The 21,171-nt window shown below is 57.0% G+C and overlaps 1 protein-coding gene across 1 annotated transcript in view; it reads right to left on the minus strand.

Annotated features, from left to right (window-relative positions):
- The window catches only part of SBNO2 (strawberry notch homolog 2), an 84,770-nt gene that overhangs the window by 52,573 nt on the left and 11,026 nt on the right, over window positions 1-21,171 (minus strand). Inside the window, exons 2-3 of the mRNA XM_053300134.1 lie at window positions 6,975-7,202; window positions 5,578-5,663 (exon numbers count right to left, since the gene is read on the minus strand). Of these exons, the coding sequence (XP_053156109.1) occupies window positions 5,578-5,663; window positions 6,975-7,103 (215 nt within the window). The 5' untranslated portion in view covers window positions 7,104-7,202. The remainder of the gene's footprint in view (window positions 1-5,577; window positions 5,664-6,974; window positions 7,203-21,171) is intronic.

The raw sequence follows: 21,171 nt of genomic DNA on the forward strand, positions 1-21,171 counted from the left end.
TTGGACCTTTCTTCTCATTATTAGGGTTTGTACCTGCTTAATCACTATAGCACAACCCTGATATATTCATTGACGACCCATGGTCAGCTTATAGCGCAAGCTTAGTAACCGAAGCAAAGAGTAGGGCGGTCGTGATTGCCTCTAGCAGGCTGCCTTAGTGGCTGTTGGCCCCCAGCCCGCCCCCAGTATTTGCAAGCTTTCTCCTGCAGCCATGAGGCCTGGCTACTTGGCGGGTGCTTTTTTCCAACGAAGAGAGGGGACATGTTCTCAAGCTCCTTTCTTGTGCCTTGAGAGGGCACCAGGAGGAGGCAGGCAGAGCCCAGGGGCTGCGGCTATAAATAAATAAATATATACATATAAGTTACCCCCCAAAAACCCAGCCCTGACTGATTCCTCGCCCTCTGGAAACAGTGGGTCAAAAGTCACCAGAGAAGACGGCAGCCTCCCTCCCTCCCTCAAGAGAGGGACCCACCCACGCCCCCAGGTCTCCGTGGCCGGGTTTCGGTTTTATTCGCATGGCAGCCTCGGGCCCCCAGGAGGCACCTCCCTCCTCTCTGCAGCAATCTGCTTCATCACCCTTCCCGGAAGAGCGTCTGGGTTGACGGGCGACCCGGAGCCGCTCCCTGGAGTTCGAGGATTGCAAGGCATGGGGGCCACCCGGAGGACAGCTGGGAATCACACACACACACACACCCCCAGGGGCCCCTTGGGTGTCTTTGCCCAGGGAGACCACCCCCTACTGTGGGCCGGGCCCCTGGGAGACCCTCCCGGGTTTCTAGCCATCCTGATTCCAACACACAGACCCTCCCCGGGTTTCTAGCCTCATGGAAGAAAGCAATTGACCTTGGGTTTTGTTTTTTGTTTTAAAGTGAAACTTCTGGCGAGTTCAGCCAGTCTTGCCATCACAGGAACACAGGAAGCTGCTGTTTACTGAGTCCGACCCTTGGTCCATCTAGCTCACTACGGTCAACACTGACTAGCAGCAACTCTCCAAGGTTTCAGGCTGGAGCCAATCCCAGCCCTGCCTAGAGATGCTGCCAGGGAGGGAACCTGGCAGCTTCTGCGGGCAAAGCAGATGCCCCAGCCCCAAATCCTCACCTCCACCCTCAGCAAAAGCTGGGAGTGGACGCAGGAATCGGCAGCGTAGACTGGGCACCAAAGATCCACTGAGCCGGGCACCTGTGAGCCACGCCGACCCACCGCAGGAAGGTCGCAAGCGGGCAGTGGCCCTCTCTCCGCGATGTCTGCCCGGCACCTGCAATTCAAAGGTGGACTGCCGCCGAGCATGGAGGTTCCATTTAGCTGCGACTAGCGAGAGGAAGAAGAGCCCTGCCCTAGGCAAGCTGCAACCACATCCGGAACGTGTGCTCACGCCCACCTCCCACTCCCGGGCAGTCGGAGTCAGCCCAATGAATCGGGGGCCCAGCCGACGTTTCTGGCAGCTGGGAAAGCCGCATCCCGCCCGCCTCGGTTTCCCCTGTTGTCTCCGGCGAGTCCGGGGGGGGGGGGGGCCTGCAGATGTGCTGCCCCAGCCGAGGCCGAGTTGGAGCAAGGCTGGGTGAGGGGAGGGCCGCGAGCTGGATCAATAAGCCCATCTGCAGGCGGCCATTCAATACCAAGCGGGGAGGGGGGCAGAGAGAGAGAACTTCTTCTGCTCACACCTCCCAGGAGGGCTCAGAAAGCGGAATTTACAGGAATCCTCCCAAGCGGGGGGAGCAGGTCCTTTTCCAAGCATGGGCGGCAGCGGGAGAGGCTGTCCAATCGGGGCGGCGGGTGGCTGGGGCGGCAGCACCCAACTCCCGCCGAGCAGAGGCTGCCAACACCCTCCTCCCACCGGCCCACCTTCGGCACGGCTTCTCTCCCGCTGCAGGGAGGCGGGAAGCCTAGCCGGCCACACTCCGGGATGAAACCAAACGGCCGCCCGGCCCAGAGTCCGAGGGTTAGGGTCCGCAGCTCAGGGGAAGAGCACCTGCTTGGCGCGCAGAAGGACCCAGGGCGAGAGCCGCTGCCAGCCCGAGCAGGCTGTGCTGAGCGAGGCGGACCGAGCGACATGGCACAGCTCCCTCCGCTCCCCACTTCAGGAGCATCGGCAGCTATGGGGTAAAGCCCCTGCTCTGCAGGCAGAGGGGCCTTGGGTTCAGTTCCTGGCAGCATCGCCAGGCGAACCTGGGAAAGACACTTCCGGGAGAATGCTGCCAGTCAGTGTAGGTCGTATCAGGCTGGAGGGACCGAAAGTCTGATGCGGGATAATGCAGCTTGCCACGCCTTTCCCCACAGAGACTAACCAGAACTCCAAGGCGGCAGCGGCCATCCCTGGCCGTTACTACGCAGCAAGCGGTGTTCAGGGGTATACTGCCCTTGAACATGGAAGCTCCATTATGTCTAAACAATGCAGCACCCTCTTTCCCACAGTGGCCAACCAGGGGCCCCAAGGAAGAGGCAAGCAGGGCACAGAAGCTAGAGTCCTCCCCACAGCAACTGGCCTTTAGAGACAGATAGACGACCAGGGAGGATGGAGGCTCCTTACAGCCATCATAACATCTGCCCTTTGCCAGCAGGTTGATCTCCAGTTTAAATTGCCAGCAGTTCCAGCTGAAGGGGAGGCAGGTGGGGCCGGGAAAAGACACCGTCGGTCCGAGAGGAGAGCTGGCCTTGAGCACGAGCTGCCCCCTTTGCTAAGCAGGGTCCACCCTGGTTTGCATTTGAAAGGGAGGCTACATGTGAGTACCTCTCTGGGAACAGCGCCTGCCTGCTTGCATGCAGAAGGTCCAAAGTTCCCTCCCTGGCAGCAGCATCTCCAAGACAGGGCTGAGAGAGACTCCTGCCTGCACCCTTGGAGAAGCCGCTGCTGCCAGCCTGGGTAGACAGTACTGAGTGAGATGGACCAAGGGTCTGACTCAGTAGATGGCAGCTTCCTACATCCCTATGCCTGCAGGGTGCCGGGGGCTGCACTGACCAGCGGTGCAATTCAACAGAAGTCGGCTCCTGACACCCTCCCATTTCTCTGAATTGCTTTTACACATTTTATATATCATTTTATGCCCCAGATCTGTGTGCGTGTGACTCTTTCCCAACACCACTGCCATTCATGTCAAGATCAATGGTGCCTGGAATCAAGATGCTTCCCAGCAGCCCTGCGTGGCGCCCCCCTCTCCTCCAACGCCGCCCCCCCCGCCCCAAACCCACCTCTTCCGTGAAGCTTTTGGCACTGCTCTGGCATCGCCAAGACCTGCTGCCACTAAGCCTAAATACATGCCACTGAAACAGACACACCCTCCTCCTCCTCCTCCATTCGCCTGTGCCTCCGTATCCCTCCCCTTCCCCTCTTGTCTCCTTTATGTCCAAACACAGACTGTAAGCTCTTTGGGGCAGAGACTTGCCCCCTTACCTACCACCTTCATGGAAGGCAGAATAGCAACTGTAATTCAGAGTCTAAGAGAATAAGAGACCACGTGTCCAGAGAGGTGGAACTGCAGCCCAGAATTCCTTGGGAGGGTGAATTTTAGCACACTCGGGGTCTTCATAGCCCAGTTTAAGGAGAAGATCCCTCTCACTGATCCCCCAGTCATACCGGCTGGAGAAGCAGCAGCGAGAAAGCCTCGCCTGTTTCCACTGTACGTAAACTGGCTCGCTCACTTGAGACACCTGCAAGCACAGGATTCTAACTCCACGTCACGTCGTTTGCATCCAGCCAGCCTTTTTGCCAAGCACTCAGAGTGCTCCATATCCTAATTATTCTCACAACAGTCCTGTAGGGTAGGACAATATTACTTCCACAAACAGTGGGGTGAGAGAGAACAGCTTGGGAAACAGAGTTGGTGGCACAGATTCGAAGAGCGAACTTCCCTTCCAGTTTGCAGCTTGCTCTCTTAACCTGTGCCTTCATCTCCCTCATGTCCAAGTATAGACTGTAAGCTCTTTGGGGCAGACGTGTGCCCCCTAACATGCCACATTCATGGATGGTGCAACAGCAACAATAATTGTGAATAATTCAGAGTGTATTTAATACAATAATTTATTCTCATTGTACCAGAGTAAAATCACCACCTTAAGTGGCGCAGCGGGGAAATGCTTGACTAACAAGCAGAAGGTTGCCGGTTCGAATCCCCGCTGGTATGTTTCCCAGACTATGGGAAGCACCTATATAGGGCAGCAGCGATATAGGAAAGATGCTGAAAGGCATCGTCTCATACTGCGCGGGAGGAGGCAATGGTCAACCCCCCCTGTATTCTACCAAAGACAACCACAGGGCTCTGTGGGCGCCAGGAGTCGAAACTGACTCGACGGAACACTTTACTTTACCAGGATAAAAATGCCACGTGTCCAAAGAGGCGGGCCTGTGACCGAGTGATGCACAGAGAGAGACAACTAGTCTGAGACCATCCGATAAAGCGGGGATTTGAACCTGGGTCTTCCACATGCCATATGGGGGTCTCTACCCATTTGGGATCCGAGTGCAGACGCCCATGCTGCCCATCACGGCAAGAGACGGGCCAGACCCAGATCGGAGTCTCATTGTGCTAACAGGAAACAAGCAGAATCCGCAGAAAAGAGAAGAGATGGGCGGGGGGCAGGGGAGAGAAAGGAGGGAATGATTGGGGTCGGGGGGACTGACCGGAGAGGGAAGGACCCAAGAGCGAAACGGCAGCTGTGCCAGAGTCGAACGGGACAAAACCACACCCCAGTCGCCACCTCTGCAATGGCCCTCCAGTGATTTCAGAGTCCTCTCTGCCAGCCCCCTGCACTTTTAGCAACAGACGGAATTATGGGGGGGCGGGATGAGACAGCCCGAGGAGGGCTGGGGGTTCCCCCAAAGAGGGGGCCCCTCTGAGCCAGAATGTTGCAGGCGAAGCTGTGTTCGGAATGGAGTTCAGCATCCCCACCCTCCCACCGATTCTTCCCTCCACCTCCGCGGTGTGACCTCAGCCAACATGGTACTGGGAATGCACCACGGCAGAGGGGATGGTCCTTCCTTCCTGTGGGGAGATGAGAGAGGCGAGCCAGAGGGTTGGTGGCCCACCCCAAGGAAGGCGGGGGGGGGGGTTCGGGTTCATAGGTCCGGAACCGGAAAGCAGCGGCACGTACACACACCGCCTGCTTCCCCCCAAAGTAACACGTGATGCAGAATGAAAAGGCCGTGTATCTGCTACGGAGAGTTCCAACATTCATTTAAACCTGGGTTGGGCCAACTTGGCCCCCCAGCTGTGGATGATGGGAGTTGTGGTTCAACAGAGCTGGGGGGCCAAGTTTGCCCACTCCTGATTTAAACACACACATGTACATTTCTTGGGACAGGATTGCAGGAAACACAGGAGACAATGAGACGTAATGGACAGAGTACCGGATCCGGGTTCAAATCCCCACTTGGGAAGGATGTTTGAGGAATCTCTCTCTCTCTCTCTCTCTCACACACACACACACACACAGACATACACAGCCTAGCCTACCTCGCAGGGGTGTGAGGTAGAACCTCACAAGGTTGTGGCGAGGGTGGCTCAGCTTCTGGGAGGCAGGCCGGAATTTTACTTGCTTTTAAACCACAAACCAACCAAGGTTTAAGAGCCCAAGAGCACTTACTGGTTTTCGCTCAGGAGAGACGGAGCTGTGTAAGCAGCGGTGGAATACAAATCCGAACCCCACCAAGTGGAAGCCAGGGCAGAATTCTGCAAGGAAAAGGCGGCAGGGTGAGAAAAACAGAAGAGGAGGTGGACCCGTAGCTCAACGGCGGAGGGTACAGGGAGTTCAAGCCCTGGCATCCCTACATCTTGGGCAGCAGGTCAAAGACCTACGGCCGGGGTGGGTGGGGGGGGAGACTGAAGACAGGGCTGGTGAGCGTAAAGACGGCCTCGTACCAAGTCATCACACTCCGTGCCTTCTACACCAACCGCATTTCAGACGGGGCTCTGTCCCAGCCCAACTCAGAGATGCTGCCAGCTTGGGACCTGCTGCATGCAAAGTACACGCTCGACCATAGAGCTGTGGATGCTTCTGACAGCGCTGTGGAGCTGCCTTTTACCGACCCAGACGCTGGTCCACCGAGGCCGGTACTGTCTACTCTGACTGGAAGCAGCCCTCTAGGGTTTCAGAGCGGGGTCTTTCCTGATGCTGCTGCCAGGGATTGAACCTGGGACCCTCCACGTGCAAAGCCATGGGGAGCTTCTGTACCCCACCCCAAGTCTCCCCTAAAGAGACAAAGCTGCCACATACCGAGTCCCTCTAGCTCAGGGATGCAGCGGGGGGGGGGGTGTATGTTGGATAATGAGAGTGGTTTGGACTACAACTCCCAACATGCCCCTGCCAACTTGGCAAAGAGGCACCTTTCTAATGTGGTGATTCTCTTTTATTTAGCAGGGGGAGAGCAACTGGCCCTGTCCGTCCCCAGCACAGCATCCCTCCAGTGACTGTGGCTGGTGTCTATCTGATGTTTCATTTTAGATTGTGAGCCTTTTGAGGACAGGGATCCATCTTCTTTATTTATTATTCCTCTGTGTAAACCGCCCTGAGCCATTTTTGGAAGGGCGGTATAGAAATAGAAATCGAATAAGTAAACAAACAAACATCTCCATCTCCAGGCACAGTGGCCAGGAGTCATGGACGATGGGAGTTGGAAGTCAACACCTGCCCAGTTGGGCAACCTTGCTCCAGCCCAAACTCCCCTACACCGTTAAATTCACCTTAATTGCATTTACTATATTTACCTCCATCTATGCCAAAGAAATTCACACACACACACCCCCAAAAAATCTAATTGCACTTGGGGAGAAAGTTTTATAGAGATGATTACCCGGCCAAGAAAAGCCATGTCGTGATCCCCACCCTGACGAGCAGCAGGTCGCGGGTTTCCGGGAGGGGCCTTACCCAGCCCGACCTGGCTGGAGACGCTGCCGCCAAGGACCGGAGGTGGGACCGATGCGGTGGTGAAGCCCACCGAGGCGCCGCTTCGGGCACGGGAAAGAGACAGCCAGGGTACTCACCTCGATGGTGGGCATGCCCAGTGGGGCCTGAAGGGCGGGCATCCCGTAGAGCACGCTCCCCGGCTGCTGGTGCGTGTGCGGTGAGTGGAAGCTCTTCCCCCCGTCCATGGCCAGGCGCAGCGAGGGCATCAGGCTCCGCGGCGACGCATGGAGGAAGCCGGCCTCGGCGAGGGATCCCAGACGCCGCGGGAGGGAGCCTTAGCTGCGCCCTTCGCTCTGCAGCATGCCCTGAGGAGGAGCAGAGAAAAGACAAGACGGGCCGGGAGGGGGTCAGTGTGGATGTTGTGCTGGAACATCGGCTGCTGCCTTCTACCTTCTATCCAGCTCCAGTTTCATTATGAAATGCTGTGAAATTCCAGGCATTCCTATGGCCTTTTGGAAGGAGGAAGCTTAGGAACATAGGAAGCTGCCATATACTGAGTCAGGCCACTGGTCCGTCCCGCTTAGTATTGTCTACCCAGACTGGCAGCGGCTTCTCCGCGGTTGCAGGCAGGAGTTTCTCTCTCAGCCCGCGCTTGGAGCTGCTGCGCTTGGAGCTGCTGCTGCCGCCAGGGAGGGAACTGGGAACCTTCGGTAGGCAAGCAGGCAGGGGCTCTTTCCCAGAGCAAAGAGACACCTTCCCAAGGGGTGGTTCTCTTCTATTTAGCAGGGGGAGAGACACTGGCTCTATCAAGCCCCAGCCCAGCATCCCTCCAGTGGCTGTTGCTGGTGTCTGCCTCGTGTTTCTTTTTAGACTGTGAGTCCTTTGGAGAGGGGGACCATCTTACTTATGTATTATTATTTTCCCCCCTATGTAAACTGCTTTGACACTGGTCAATTTGATTGATGACCCGTATATAAGTATTCGTAGTAGTAGCAGTAGTGGTTTTCCCCAGAGTGGCCTCATCCCCTCAGGAGAATACCTTACAGGGCTCACACATGTAGTCTCCCATCCAAATGCAAACCAGGGCAGACCCTGCTTAGCAAAGGGGGCAATTCAGGCTGGCTCCCACACAAGACCAGCTCCCCTCGAGGGCACCTTCCAACTCTAGGATCCCGTCAGCCTTCCAGACTTGTGGCATCTCCAGGGATCGGCACCCATTTCCCAGGCGACTCTTGAAAACAAGCAGCAAGCCTGGAGATTGTCACGGCCTGACCTGGGGCAAAATATTCCACGCGGGCGGCGTGGATCTCCAGGAATAGTTTCAGTGAAAAAAGACAATCCAAAAGTAATATAAAACGACGGCGCTCCGACTCATTTATCTCAACAGTGCTTAATAAGACTAACTTGCGTCAGGGTCCTGCCAGATTATTATTTGTAGAGCAGAGCCACAACTCTACACAGAGAGTATCTGGGGTCCGCAGTGACCCCAAATATGAATAAGAACATGATGTAATTCCCGCCTTGGATACATATAGCATAGGTGGGAGTGGAACTGCGCTGGGTCTGATGCCCGACCACTGCGGCTGCAGCTCCCTCTGTTTTCAGAAGGCCGCTTGGCGGTCTCATGGACAGGTCTTTTCAGTCACGGCCCCGGGCCTGTGGAACTACCTGCCCCTTGGCGTCAACTATAGCTGCACGGTACATCTGGGGACCCATCAGGCTGGCGGCCACAAGACCAGCTCTCCTCCTCGTGCTGCACCTTACTGGAAAAGCACGGCAGAAATCTTGTGCAGTAAATGAATGTGTGAAAAGATTCACGGAGATGCTGATCTGCAAAGCTGCAAGGGGGGGGCGGAGACCAGGCATGCTGGGAGAAGAGCTTCTTCTTCCCCTCCCACCTCGAACGCAGCCCCAGGCTGCTTTCGGAGTTAAGAACTGTACAACCGAACAGGGGTTTGTTTATTTATGATGATTATTATGTATTGTTAAATTTATACCCCGCCTTTCATTGAGAAAATCCCAAGGCGGCTCACAATAAAATTTAAAAACAAGTTTATAAAAAGGACACATTAAAATATTGAGCTCAAACAAACAAACAAAAAACACATCTGGTTTTAAAAAAGAAATTAAAACACAAGCATAAAGGCTTCTCACACTTGGGTCCCCAAACAACACTGGACTACAACTCCCATCATCCGCAGCCAGAATCAGAACCTAAGACCATAAAAACAGCCCTGCTGGATCAGGCCCAAGAAGGCCCATCTAGTCCAGCATCCTATTTCCCACAGTGGCCCACCAGATGCTTCTGAGAAGCCCACGGCCGGCCGCAAATCTTTATATACCACTTTTCAACCAAGGTTCTCAAAGCTGTTCACCTAGATATAAATAAATTATAAAACGGCTCCCTGTCCCCAAAGGGCTCACCGTCTAAAAAGAAGCATAGACCCCCAGCAACAGCCACTGGAGGGATGCTGTGCTGGGGATGGAGAGGGCCAGATGCTCTCCCCCTGCTAAATATAAGAGAATCACCACTTGAAAAGGTGCCTCTTGGCTCAGTTAGCAGTTAGTATGTCCTTAGTAAGATGAGGCAGGCCCTCTCTCCTGCTGTGGCTCCCCTGCAACTGGTTTTTGGAGGCATCCTGCCTCTGAGCCTGGAGGTGGCCTATAGCCCTCCGACTAGTAGTCATTGATAGACCTCTCCTCCATGAATTGGCTGAAGGCAACCAAGATTATCAGGGGGCTGCAACACTTTCCTTAGGAGAAACCCTTGGGGGGGTTTTAGTCTGGAAAAGAGGCAGTTGCAGGGAGACATGGCAGAAATCTATAAAACGGTGCATTGTTTGGAGAGGGCGAAATCTTTCTCCCTCTCTCACAGGACCAGAACCAGGGGTCATCCCATGAAACCGATGTCCAGGAATGTTAGGACCCACCTACAGAAGTACTTTTTCACACAGTGCACAGTTACCCTATGGAATTATCTGCCACATGATGGGGTGGCGGCCACCAGCTTGGATGGCTTTAAATGGGGCTTGGAAAAATTGATGGAGGGCAGGGCTATCCGTGGCTTGATGGCTGTAGGCTGCCTCCAGGCTCCGAGGCAGGATGCCTCCGAATCCCAGTTGCAGGGGAGCATCAGCAGGAGCGGGGCCATGCCTTCACCTCCTCACCTGTGGGCTTCTCGGGGGCATCTGGTGGGCCACTGTGTGAAACAGGATGCTGGACTAGTTAGGCCTCCCGGGCTTGATCCAGCAAGGCTCTTCATATATTCTTATTACTCCAACAATATCTGGGGAGCCAAGTTTGAAAACCCCTGCAATTAAAGAGAGCCAAGATACAAACGTACATTTGCTTTTTAAAATAATTTGCCCTGATCTTCTTCCACTAGCGAACTCAGGCTGGAAATATCACTAAATCTTCCTCCTCTGCAGGCAAGAACTAGCCAAAGCATCTCCAAGAGATCTCAATGGGCAGAATGGGAGGCGAGCTGGTCTTGCGGCAGCCAGCATGAATTGGCCCCTTTGCCAAGCAGGGTCTGCCCTGGTTGGCATTTGAATGCCAGGTCTTCCCCTGAGAGGACGGGGCTGCTCTGGGAAAGGCACCTGCCTGCTTGCCTGCAGAAGGCTCCCAGTCCCCTCCCTGGCGGCAGCATCTCCAAGACAGGGCTGGCAGAGACTCCGGCCTGCAACCTGGGAGAAGCCGCTGCTGCCAGTCTGGGGAGACAACCCTGAGCTAGAGGTTGCTCTCGGTCCACTCAGGTCCTAAGAGCTCAGCATCTCCCAGAAGCAGCGAGAAACACTCCCGCTTCCTTCCAGGAGCTTATCCGACGACTTTCCACCTGAGGCTTCCCTACTTTCCACTCGGGAACCCAAAGCATTTGAGTCCAGCAGGGCAGAGGCGGGCGATGAGGGGAGGGAGGCAGGCAGGGCCTGGGGCTGCTCACTCCCCACCTGGCCAGAGTCCCCCGTGCCCTCCCTTCCAGCTGCCACGTCTTGAGCACTGGGGAGCAGGCCAGGGGGAAGGTGCCCCCAACCAGCCCTGCAGGCCCCGGCCAAGGGACCGGGCCCCAGGCCCTCACACAAGCTGGGAGAGACGCCCATCAAGGCCAGCTCGGAAGAAGAGACCCCCTCCCCTCCGGTGTGGATGCCCGGGGGGGGGGGGCTCTGCTCTCACTCCCCACCAAGCATAGGGGCGGCGGGGGGGGGAGGTTTCACCCCGTCCCACTGAGACACCAGCTGAGCAGCTGGCTCAGGGTCCCAACACTTTTGTGGGAGACCCTCCCCAAAGCTGGGCCAACAGGCAGCACCCCCTGCCAAGCTCAACAGGAGGTTAGAGACGGTGCCAGTTTGGACGTGGAAAGAGAGCCTCGCCACGGTCTGGCACAGGGCCTCACCAGCGCAGCCCCACTCCCTTCGACTGAGCCAGACCCGAGCTCAGGACTGTCTCCCCAGACTGGCCGCGGCTTCTCCCAGGTGACAAGCAGGGATCTCTCTCACCCCTATCTGGAGATGCTGCCGCCAGGGAGGGAACGGGGAGCCTTCGGCATGCAAAGGCTCTTCCCTTCCCCTCAGGGGAAGCTCTGACCCTGCTCAGCCCTGGGGTCTCCCATTCAAGTGCAAACCAGGGTGGACCCAGCCTAGCAAAGGGGGCAGTTCCTGCTGGCTCCAAGGCCAGCTCTCCGGAGGCGAGGCGGGGGCCTCCAGCGGCGGATTCCTGGGGCACAGCAGGCCGGCAGGATCCCACCCCCCACTGCCGGCCACCGGAGCAGCTCTTGGGGATCCATCCGGCCCCGCGGGCTCAGCAAGGAGGCCGCCTCTCCTCACTCTCCATGCAAAGCTGGCCAGGAGAAGCAGCACACTCCCCACCGGCGAGGATCTGTTCTGCATGGGGCAGGGGAGTGCCCGGCGCCTTGCTTCAGCCCCCACCAGGCCAGCCCTGCCCAGATGGGTGGGAGGCGGGCGAGGGTGCCCCACTCACCACCTCCCCTCAAGCCTGGCCTGGCCCCGGCAGAGACAGAACGCTGGGCACGCGGCATCCAACAGGCCAGGCCTCCGTTGCAAAGAAGCGGAGGAAGGAAGAATCATTCTGCAGCCTTTTGGAAGAAGGGACTCGGGTCCGGGGGGCAGGGGGAGAGGGCGGCCAACAGGCCAGGTTTCTCATGGCACTCAAGCAGGCCTTCCCCATGGATAGGAGGCCTTGGTGGGCCGGTGGGCTTCCTGGAGGCACACTGGCCGGCCGCTGCGGGAAGCCGGACGAGACCGAGCTTTGGGCCTGCCGCTCACTGCCCAAGGGCTTGGGAGAGATGCAGCCAGTCAGGGAACCGGAGGGGCAGGCCGGCCACCGGCCAGGCTCCGGCAGCCTCCGACATCCAAAGCTTGCAAGGCAGACCATCCGCAGCACACCCTGCTGGAGTCAGCGAGCCGGGGGGTGGGGAGAGGGGAGATCCATAACTCTCTCGCTGGGCCCTCCGCCAGAACACAAATCGACACCACTTCACCTTTACAAGCAAAGCCATTGCTTTTTACGACGCCATAAAACCGGTAATATACTCGCAGCTGGGAGGTGTCAGTCCCGTCGCTTGTCAAGATGTCCAGGACGTTCCCAGCCCCTGGGCAGCAGCCGGAGGATTGATGTTCTTTCCCGCTCCCTCCGAGGGCAAAAGAGCCGGGCTGCAGAGGAGGGCTCGGCGTTACCGAGTTGGACGCCGGAGCGCCCGACAAGAGCTACGGAAGCAGCCCGAGAGGGCAGAGGGGTTCCTGTGGCTGCGCTGGGCAGACACAGGCTCTGGGGGGAGGAGTTCCACGTCCAAAAAACTTCGGGGTTTAAAAGCAACAGACAGGTTTCTAGTCCTCAGGCTGCTAGGATAAGCTCGGAAGTGTGTCAGAAATGCCTGGCAAAATTCCTGGACTGTCATTTGTATACTGCTTTTCAGTGAATAATTCTCAAAGCGGTTTACGCAGAAAAAAAGAACAAGAAGATGGTTCTTACTACTAACTGAGCAAAGAGGCACCTTTTCAAAGTGGCGATTCTCCTTGAATTGAGGAGGGGGAGAGCAACTGGCTTTATCCGTCCCCAGCACAGCATCCCTCCCGTGGCTGTTGCTGGTGTCCATCTTATGTTTCTTTTTTAGGCTGTGAGCCCTCTGGGGACAGGGAGCCGTCTTATTTATGCATCTCTCTGTAAGCCACTTTGGGGACTTTTGTTGAAAAGCAGTACATAAATATTTGTCGTATTTGTATATTCCCTGTGCCCCAAAGAGCCCAGTCTGCAAAGAAACACATGGGAGACACCAGCGACAGCCACTAGAGGGGTGCAGTGCTGGGGTTGGATAGGGCCAGTTGCTCCCCCCACTCGCCACTAAATATAAAGGAATCACCACTTTGAAAAATGCCTCTTTACCTAGTTGGCAGGGGAATTGAAAGGGCGGGGGGGGGGGGGCGTGTAACATTCTAAGGGTCTCCCAGTGGTCAGAGGGGATCGTCTCTTCCATGCCCTATGCAAGACCTTGTCCTTTCTCCCGACTGAGGAGAGCGGGATGAATTATGCAGGGAGATCATGCATGCAAACCGCATGCATAATTTATACAGGTTGCAAACGTGGAAAGTCTCTCTTTCTCTCTGTTCTAGGAAGGTAGGTTGGCTTACCGTAACATCCCCCATGCTCGAACGGTGGCCAAAGGACAGCTGTCCACAGGGGGCGGCGCAGGCTGGATTCCGACCCCACCAGCAAAAGGGGCCGACTGTCCTCCCACACTGAGCCTGAAAAAGCAGGAACCCCCCAGCAAACTAGAGACTACGCCCCAGCAACGGAATCGGCAGGATGACGCCCCTGAAAGGCTTTAGGCCCAAGGCCAAATGCTTCAGAGGTTATCCTTGCAGCTTAAGGGCTAGAAACTTGAGCGTGAAGTCAGAATATTCAACTCCCATTATCGGTCAGGTGGCCGCGCTACCCCTGGTAGTGCTCTGGCCGCCTAGCAATGCCAACCGAGGAAGAGGTAGATTCGGTGCTGGCTAAAAGGAAGTACCTCATCACACAACTCATAACGAGTTTGTGGAACTCCCTGCCACAGCAGATGGCTATGAGTTTGATTGCTTTATTTTATTTTATTTTTTTAAAGAAAGTTTAGAAAAATTCAAGAGGGATATGGGTTGAACTGCAGCTTTGGACAGGATCCTTCGATGGAGCCTCCATGTTCAAAGGCAGCACATCACTGAATATTAGCTGCCTTCTTGCCGGCTTCCAGGAGGGATGGGGCTAGTGGCTGTTGGAAATTTCTGGTCTGAGCCTGCAAGGCTCTTATGTCCATATTGTCTCACTCTTCCCATGAACATTCACATCTTTCGAGAACTACCAACTCTTATATCAAGGGGAAGCCACTGAGAGAGCTTCTGCTCTGTGTTCACAAGGTCCCAGGTTCAGTCTCTGGCAACATCTCCAGGTAGGGCTGGGAAAGACCCCTGCCTGACATCCTGGAGAGACGCTGCCAGTCAGTGTAGATGATCCTGACCTAGACAGACCAAGGTTCTGACTCAGTAGGAGGCAGATACCTGTAGACCTACTTTGCCAGTTACAATGTCCGTTTCTTGCTGCTCAAAGTACAGGTTGAATACACCTCATCCGAAATCCGGAACGCTCCAAAATCTGGACACCACGGCAGTGGCGGTAGGAGCAGCAGTAAGTGGCAGCTACGGGTGTTCTCGCTACGTACATAAAGTGCTGCAGTTTCTGAGGCTGCGCTTGGTGGGCGCCACCAACCCAATCACGGGAGTTCTGGTCACTACCGAGCCCTCCAACACGTTTCTGCCTTATGCTCCCTCCTCCGCCACCCGCTACCACTGAGGAGGAGAGCTTTATTATTCACTCTGCGCGGTCCGCAAGGAGACCGCAATGCGCAGGCGCTGCTGCCGCCGCCATTACCACCCGGGTTACCCGAAGCATGCTGGGGCTTGTAGTCCCGGTGATGGCAGAATGTCCTCCTTTTCTTTTACTGGGCTTCCGGCCCCTGAAACGACAACTTTCCAAAATCCGGAAAAGTCCGAAATCCGGAACACTTTCTGGTCCCAAGCAGTCCGGATAAGGGATACTCGACCTGTAGTTTCACTTAAACTTAGGAACACAGGAAGCTGCTTTCTACCCAGTCAGACCCTTGGTCCATCTCGCTCAGTATTGACTACCCAGACTGGCAGCAACTTCTCCAAGGTTGCAGGCAGGAGTCTCTCTCAGTCCTATTGAATCTTGGGAGATGCTGCCAGGGAGGGAACGTCCAACCTTCTGCATGCAAGCAGGCAGATGCTCTTCTCACAGTGGCCCCATCCCCGGAGGGGGATACCTTACAGTGCTCACACATGTAGTCTCCCATTCAAATGCAAACCATAGTGGGCCCTGCTTAGCAAAGGAGACCATGCATGCTGGCTCCCACCACACCAGCTCCCCTCTCTTGCTCATCAGCTTCATTTGTTGTTTGGCAATCATTTTCTCACTGTGATTCTGTAATTTGCTGCTTTCTCTTCGGGCAGTGGGGGAGAACGCAGTACAGAAACAAACTAAATCTAGTGGAGGTGGGTTTTTTTTCCAAGTTGTTGAAGTTTAGTGGCAGTTTGTGTCTGTCTTGGCTGCCCTCCGCTGCCTCGAGCCTTAGCTTTATACGGCCCCAGGTTCAAAGCCGGAGGCTGCAGCTCAGGATGTCCTGGGTTCAGTCCCTGGCAGCATCTCCAGGTAGGGCTGAGCAATGCGCCTGCCCGAAACCCTGGATAGCCGCTGCCAGTCAGCGAAGACAAGACTGACCGAGCTAGACCAAGAGAGACTGACTGAGCAGACGACAGATTTACGTGTTCATATAAAAGGTAACGTGTGCCGTCGAGTCGGGTGTCAACTCCTGGCGACCGCAGAGCCCTGTGGTTGTCTTGGATATGGGACAGTTCGACACAGCCTCCAAGTCTGGGGGGCTGCAGGCCTGTGACTGCAAGATGCTCGATGACCTCCATGCCCTGCTGGCTTCACGGAAGCCACGGCTAGAGGTGGCACCAGGGCAGCTCGGCCGCATCCTGCACAAGCAGTGCTTATTCCTCAGGCCGCTTGAAAACTCCCTCTCACATCACACATTGCCGGGAAATCTAGGACCAGCCAACGGAAGCCCTTTTCCAAACAACGCATCATCCACTTGTGGAACTCTCTGCCACGAGATGTGGTGACAGCCCACAACCTGGATGGCTTGAAGAGGGGCTTGGATCACTTCATGGAGAAGAGGTCTATCAGCGGCTACTAGTCGGAGGGCTACGGGCCACCTCCAGCCTGCAAGGCAGGATGCCTCTGAGTACTAGTCGCATGCCCTCAACTCCTGCCTGCGGGCTTCCCAGCGGCATCTGGTGGGCCCCTGTGTGAAACGGGATGCTGGACTAGAGGGGCCTCCTTGGGCCCGACCCAGCAGGGCTGTTCTGATGAAAAGCCAGCCAGCCCCGCTGTTTAAACCGGAGGCGCTGGTGCCCGTGCCCACCCCCTCCCCTCTCCCCAAGTCCGCAGCGCCTTGTGATAGGAAATCCAGAGGCAGCGTTTCCCGTAAGGGCTCGGCTCCCCTGACTTGCATTTTGCAAAGAGTAACCAATTGTGAAGGGTAGGAAATCAATAGTGGGGACGAGGGGGGGGGGAGAGAGAGACTCCCCCAGCGCCTCCCATTACCCGCTTTGCCTCCGCTCCAGGAATAGGGGGATTTGGCTTTTGGTTGGCTCTCCAGGAGGAAACTCCCTTCTCTCCAGGTGAGGAGTGGGGAAAAGGAAGACTGCTCAACGGCATAGGAGGAACGAACTTGAGCTGCTTACCCCTGGTCTTGAGTCCCCAGGTGATGTTCGACTACAACTCCCATCATCCACAGTCCCTGGCCAGAGTTGCTGTGGGCGATGGGGGTTGTAGTCCATCATCACCTGGGGACCCGTAGTTGGAATCCTCTGCTGTTCTAGAACAACAGCTGGGGGCTGTGTCGATCAAAAGTCCACAAAGTGCTGCAGCCAGTCAGGACAGGAAGAGTTCGAATCCCGAAGACCCCAGTTCAAATCCTCACTCGGCTGTGAAACGCATCGGACAATGGTGGGCCGGTTTAGCCTACCTTACGGGGTCACTGTGGAGATCAAACAGTGGGCGGGGTGGAGAAGTCACGGCCTCGCGACACAAACTACCTCACAGGGTTGTTGTGGGGATAGAAACGGAGCGCTGTGTTCACTGCCCTGGTCACCACGGAGGGAGGCGAGATAGAAACACAGATTCCTCATCACTGCTGCATGCTTCAAAGACCCAATTCAACTCGCATTTCAAAGCAACGTAACAGAGTCTGGCACCAGGACGCCTGGATTCTACCACCTGCATGACTTGACTAAACATATTATTACATCCAACGAAGCCCAGTGTGACTAGCCTACACAGATTTCCCAATAGCCCACTTTCCCAGTAGCCCACTTGCTCTTAAGTCTATCAACAGTTACCAGTTGTGGTGGGTAAGTGGAACCTCCATGGGCACAGGAAGTCTACCTCCGATTAGATCCCGGGGGGTGGGGGAGCAGACCCTTGCTCACGAGAAGCAAGGAAGAACGAGGCGGTCGCCAGCTGGACCCATTCGGATTCTGAGGCTCAGTCTATAGCTTACAGAGCTTGAATAGGAAGCGGCCTTATAGCAAGTTAGGCCGTTGGTCCAACAGGCTCAGCACTGCCTGCCCTGACTGGCAGCAGCTCCCCCGGGTTTCAGGCCGGAAGCCTTTCTCAGCCCTCCCAGGAGATGCTGCCAGGGGTCCGGGGACCTTCCACTCAGCTCTGCTCCTTCCCCTACTGTCCTTCAGGAAAATATTTTCTGCAAAACACGGAAAGCAACAGCAGGCCGCCGGTTTTTCCGCCTGGGGCAGGGCAGAGTCCTCCCAAGTCCAAGGGGCCAAGTGATCCGTGGGGCTCCTGTTCCGGTTGTGCGTGGCACACCACCTTTAAGGCCTTTTTCCAGGCAGAAAGGAGAGATGAGGCCGGGAAGACGCGGCCTTCGTGACCCTGAGAAGGGCTGGGCTCCTAACGTTTCTAGCTGGCGCCGAAATCTCACCGGCTCAAGAGCCCAGGTGGCAAAACTCAGAAGTGGAGCCAGCGCTAACCTGATGGGGCCGGAGCTCAGCGGAAGCGCATGTGCTGGGCCTGCAGGAGGCCCCGGGGTCAACCCCTGGCAGCATCTCCAGACAGGGCTGGGACAGACCCCCTGCCTGAAACCTGGGAGAGCTGCTGCCAGCCAGTGTAGACCATTCCGAGCTAGATGGAGCAAGGCGGGTCTGACTCAGCAAGGGGCAGCTTCCTAAGTTCCGCTGCTGCTGCTGCTGCTGCTGCGATAACCACTAACCGCCGCTGCTTCCTGGGGGCGGGGAGGCTTCCATTCCAATACCGAAATGCGATCCCCTCCGGAGCACTCTCCAATTACGCTGCTAAAGAGGCAGGCGTTTAATTAGCTGCGTTTTAAGCTTCGGGCTGACTCTGATGGATGGTGGCGGCGAGGCTCAGCTGGGGCAGAGTGAAACCACCACCACGGGGTGGGCGGTGAGATCTGCAGGGCCATCCTCCCTCCAGGACTGCAGCATTTCAAAATGCAGGGGGGGGGATGCACATTTTAATGCTTCCCGTCAGCAGCCTCCGCCCAGGGACCACGCGCCGGTTAGAGCGGAGAAAGCCATTTCCACCCAGCTTTGGCGTTTCCAACCCACCTGCGCACGGCGATTCCATTGCGCTCTCCTGATGCTTAGCGACTGATAAGACCAACCTGCCGTAAGAACACAAGAGACCTGCTGGATCAGGCCAAGAGGCGCTCTGGCCCAGTATCGTGTTTCCAACAGGGGACAGCCAGATGCCTCCGGAGAGTCCACAAGCAGGACAGGAAGGGAACAGATTCCCCTGTTATTCGTCCCGAGCAAGCGGCATTTTGGACATAGACTACCCCTGTGCAAGGATGCTCCATTCCACTAGCCAGAGCGATAGCTGTGGATTGATCCACCCCTCCACAAGCACACTAAGAGAACCCCACTGGGATCGGACCGAAGCACATCCAAGCATCCCGCTTTGGACGGTGGACAACCTGACGTTCCCAGGACGCCCACAAACAGGGCCCAGGGAATACCACCCTCCTCCGCTCCTTGTCCCTAGCATTTAAGTGAATGAGGCAGACCAGTGGCTGCCAACCCGGGAGGCCTCCAGATGTTGCTGAACTACAACTCCCATCATCCCCAGCTAAAATAAATTGCAGCTGGGGACGAAGGGAACCGAGGTTCAGCGACATCTGGAGGGCCCCCCACCAAGTTGGCAGCCACTGAGGTAGACTACCCCTCAGCATGGAGGTTCCATTTAACCACCGCTATTAATCACCTTTTCCCTCCCGAAGAGCCCAGCCAGATCAGGCCAAAGCGCCATTTAGCCCAGCATCCTGTTTCCGACAGCCAGACATCTCCGGGAAGTCAACAAGCAGGGCGCGAAAGTGAACGCAGGTTTCCTCTGAACCTGGATCTCGTGGGCCTTGCGGTGGGGGCGGCTGCAGCCGGGCACAGACCTGGCCTTTTCCTGCCTGACGGGTTCCGCTCCCCAGCGGCAGGCAGGCCTCCCCCGAGCTCTGCCAGTTGACGGCCCGTCTGAAAAACATCCGCGGCAGCCGCCAGCGGAGGAATCCGGGGCCCCGTGGAGAGCCGCCGCTCAGCTGAATCGGACCCAGGAAACGCAGCCGAGCCGCCGCCCCGCCCCGCCCCGCCCGGAGAAACGGGAACCTCGGGCCGGGGAATTCCGAGCCAGCCCCAGGAGAGACGGACCTTCGGACGCAGGGCCTGCCGCACTGGCCCCCCTCCACTTGCCGGGCGGCCAGGTGGCCAGGAAACCTCCCCGGCGGAGAGGAGAGGAGAGGAGAAGGGCTTCGGCTTCCCCACCCACCCTCGGCTGCCACCGCCCGGCGTGCAGCCAGCGAGCAAGGAGCACCCAGGAGGGCACACCCTCCCCCCCGCCCGCCCCCCCCCCCTTGGAGGCCAGGCTGGGTGTCGCCATGGTGGCTTTCGGTTTCCGTTTGGGGCAGGACGGAGCCCACGGCTGCGCAGGAGGCCTGCGTTTTGAGGGAAAGGGCGCCAAGGAGAAGGAGCCGCAGCAGGAGAGGGAGAGGAGAGCCAGAGCGAGGCGGGCGCAGCAGCAAGACCCGGGGCGCCGAGGGGCCACAGTGCCCGTGGGGTCGAAGGACCCGGGCTGAGCTGCCTCGGGAGCCGTCCCGACACCTTCTGGGGCACCTCACCGGTCCCTCCTCTGCCAGGGTGCCTCTCCCCCGCCCCGGCAACGGCGGGCTCCCTTATCCTGCAGGGTGGCTGGTGTCGTCCCCCCCCCCACCCATAGGAACATAGGAAACTGCCGTATACTGAGTCAGACCACAGGTCCATCTTGCTCAGTATTGTCTTCACAGACTGGCAGCGGCTTCTCCAAGGTTGTAGGCAGGAATCTCTCCCAGCCCTGTCTTGGAGATGCTGCCGCCAGGGAGGGAACTTGGAACCTTCTGCTCTTCCCAGAGTGGCTCCATTCCTGGAGGGGAATCTCTTACAGTGCTCACACATCAAGTCTCCCATTCATATGCAACCAAAGCAGACCCTGCTTAGCTATGGAGACAAGCCATGCTTGTTGCCACAAGACCAGCTCCCCACTAGGCTGGCCTCTACATGTGCACAGAGGCCATCGGTCGGCCCGGCAGCTCTCAAACGGACACCGTGCCACTGAACGGTCTTGGCAGCCGAGCGCCCCACGGAGGCGATGAAGCCACGGCAGGCTGCCTGGAAGGTTCTGCGGCTCCAGGAAACCCACGACACATGGCACTGGGGGGGAGGCTCCAGCTTCCCACAAGCCCCAGATTTCAAGTTGTGGTGGTTGTTGTTTTCAAAGGAGAGCACAAGTTTCTAGTCCTCCGGGGTTCCCCCAGAAAAAGCCCGGAAGCGCAGGTGGGCAAGGCCTCTGTTCAAGCGGCCTCGTTTATACAGACTGCCGGACTGGGCTTTTCAGGACGCAGCATTTGCTCTGCCACTGAGGAGGGTTCAAGGGGGAAACCTGGCAAAGCCTGGCTCTGGGCCCAGGACCCAGGCTGGCCCCCAGCCACCTTCACAGCCCTGGGAACAGCTGGCAAGGCACGGGCATTGCAGCATCAGCCCCTTCTGGGGTCAGCCTGTGGCGCCAAGGGGGCCCAGCACACCTTGGCAGGATTCAAGCGTGCGCGCCAAAGAGAGGATGCAGCAACCCTCAGGAGAGGTGACTGTCAAAGCTGGAGGGCAGCTCCTTCCAAAGAAAAACCACTTCCTCAAAAACACAAGTGTCACT

The sequence above is a fragment of the Hemicordylus capensis genome, chromosome 2, assembly GCF_027244095.1.
Source record: "Hemicordylus capensis ecotype Gifberg chromosome 2, rHemCap1.1.pri, whole genome shotgun sequence".
NCBI lineage: Eukaryota > Metazoa > Chordata > Lepidosauria > Squamata > Cordylidae > Hemicordylus > Hemicordylus capensis.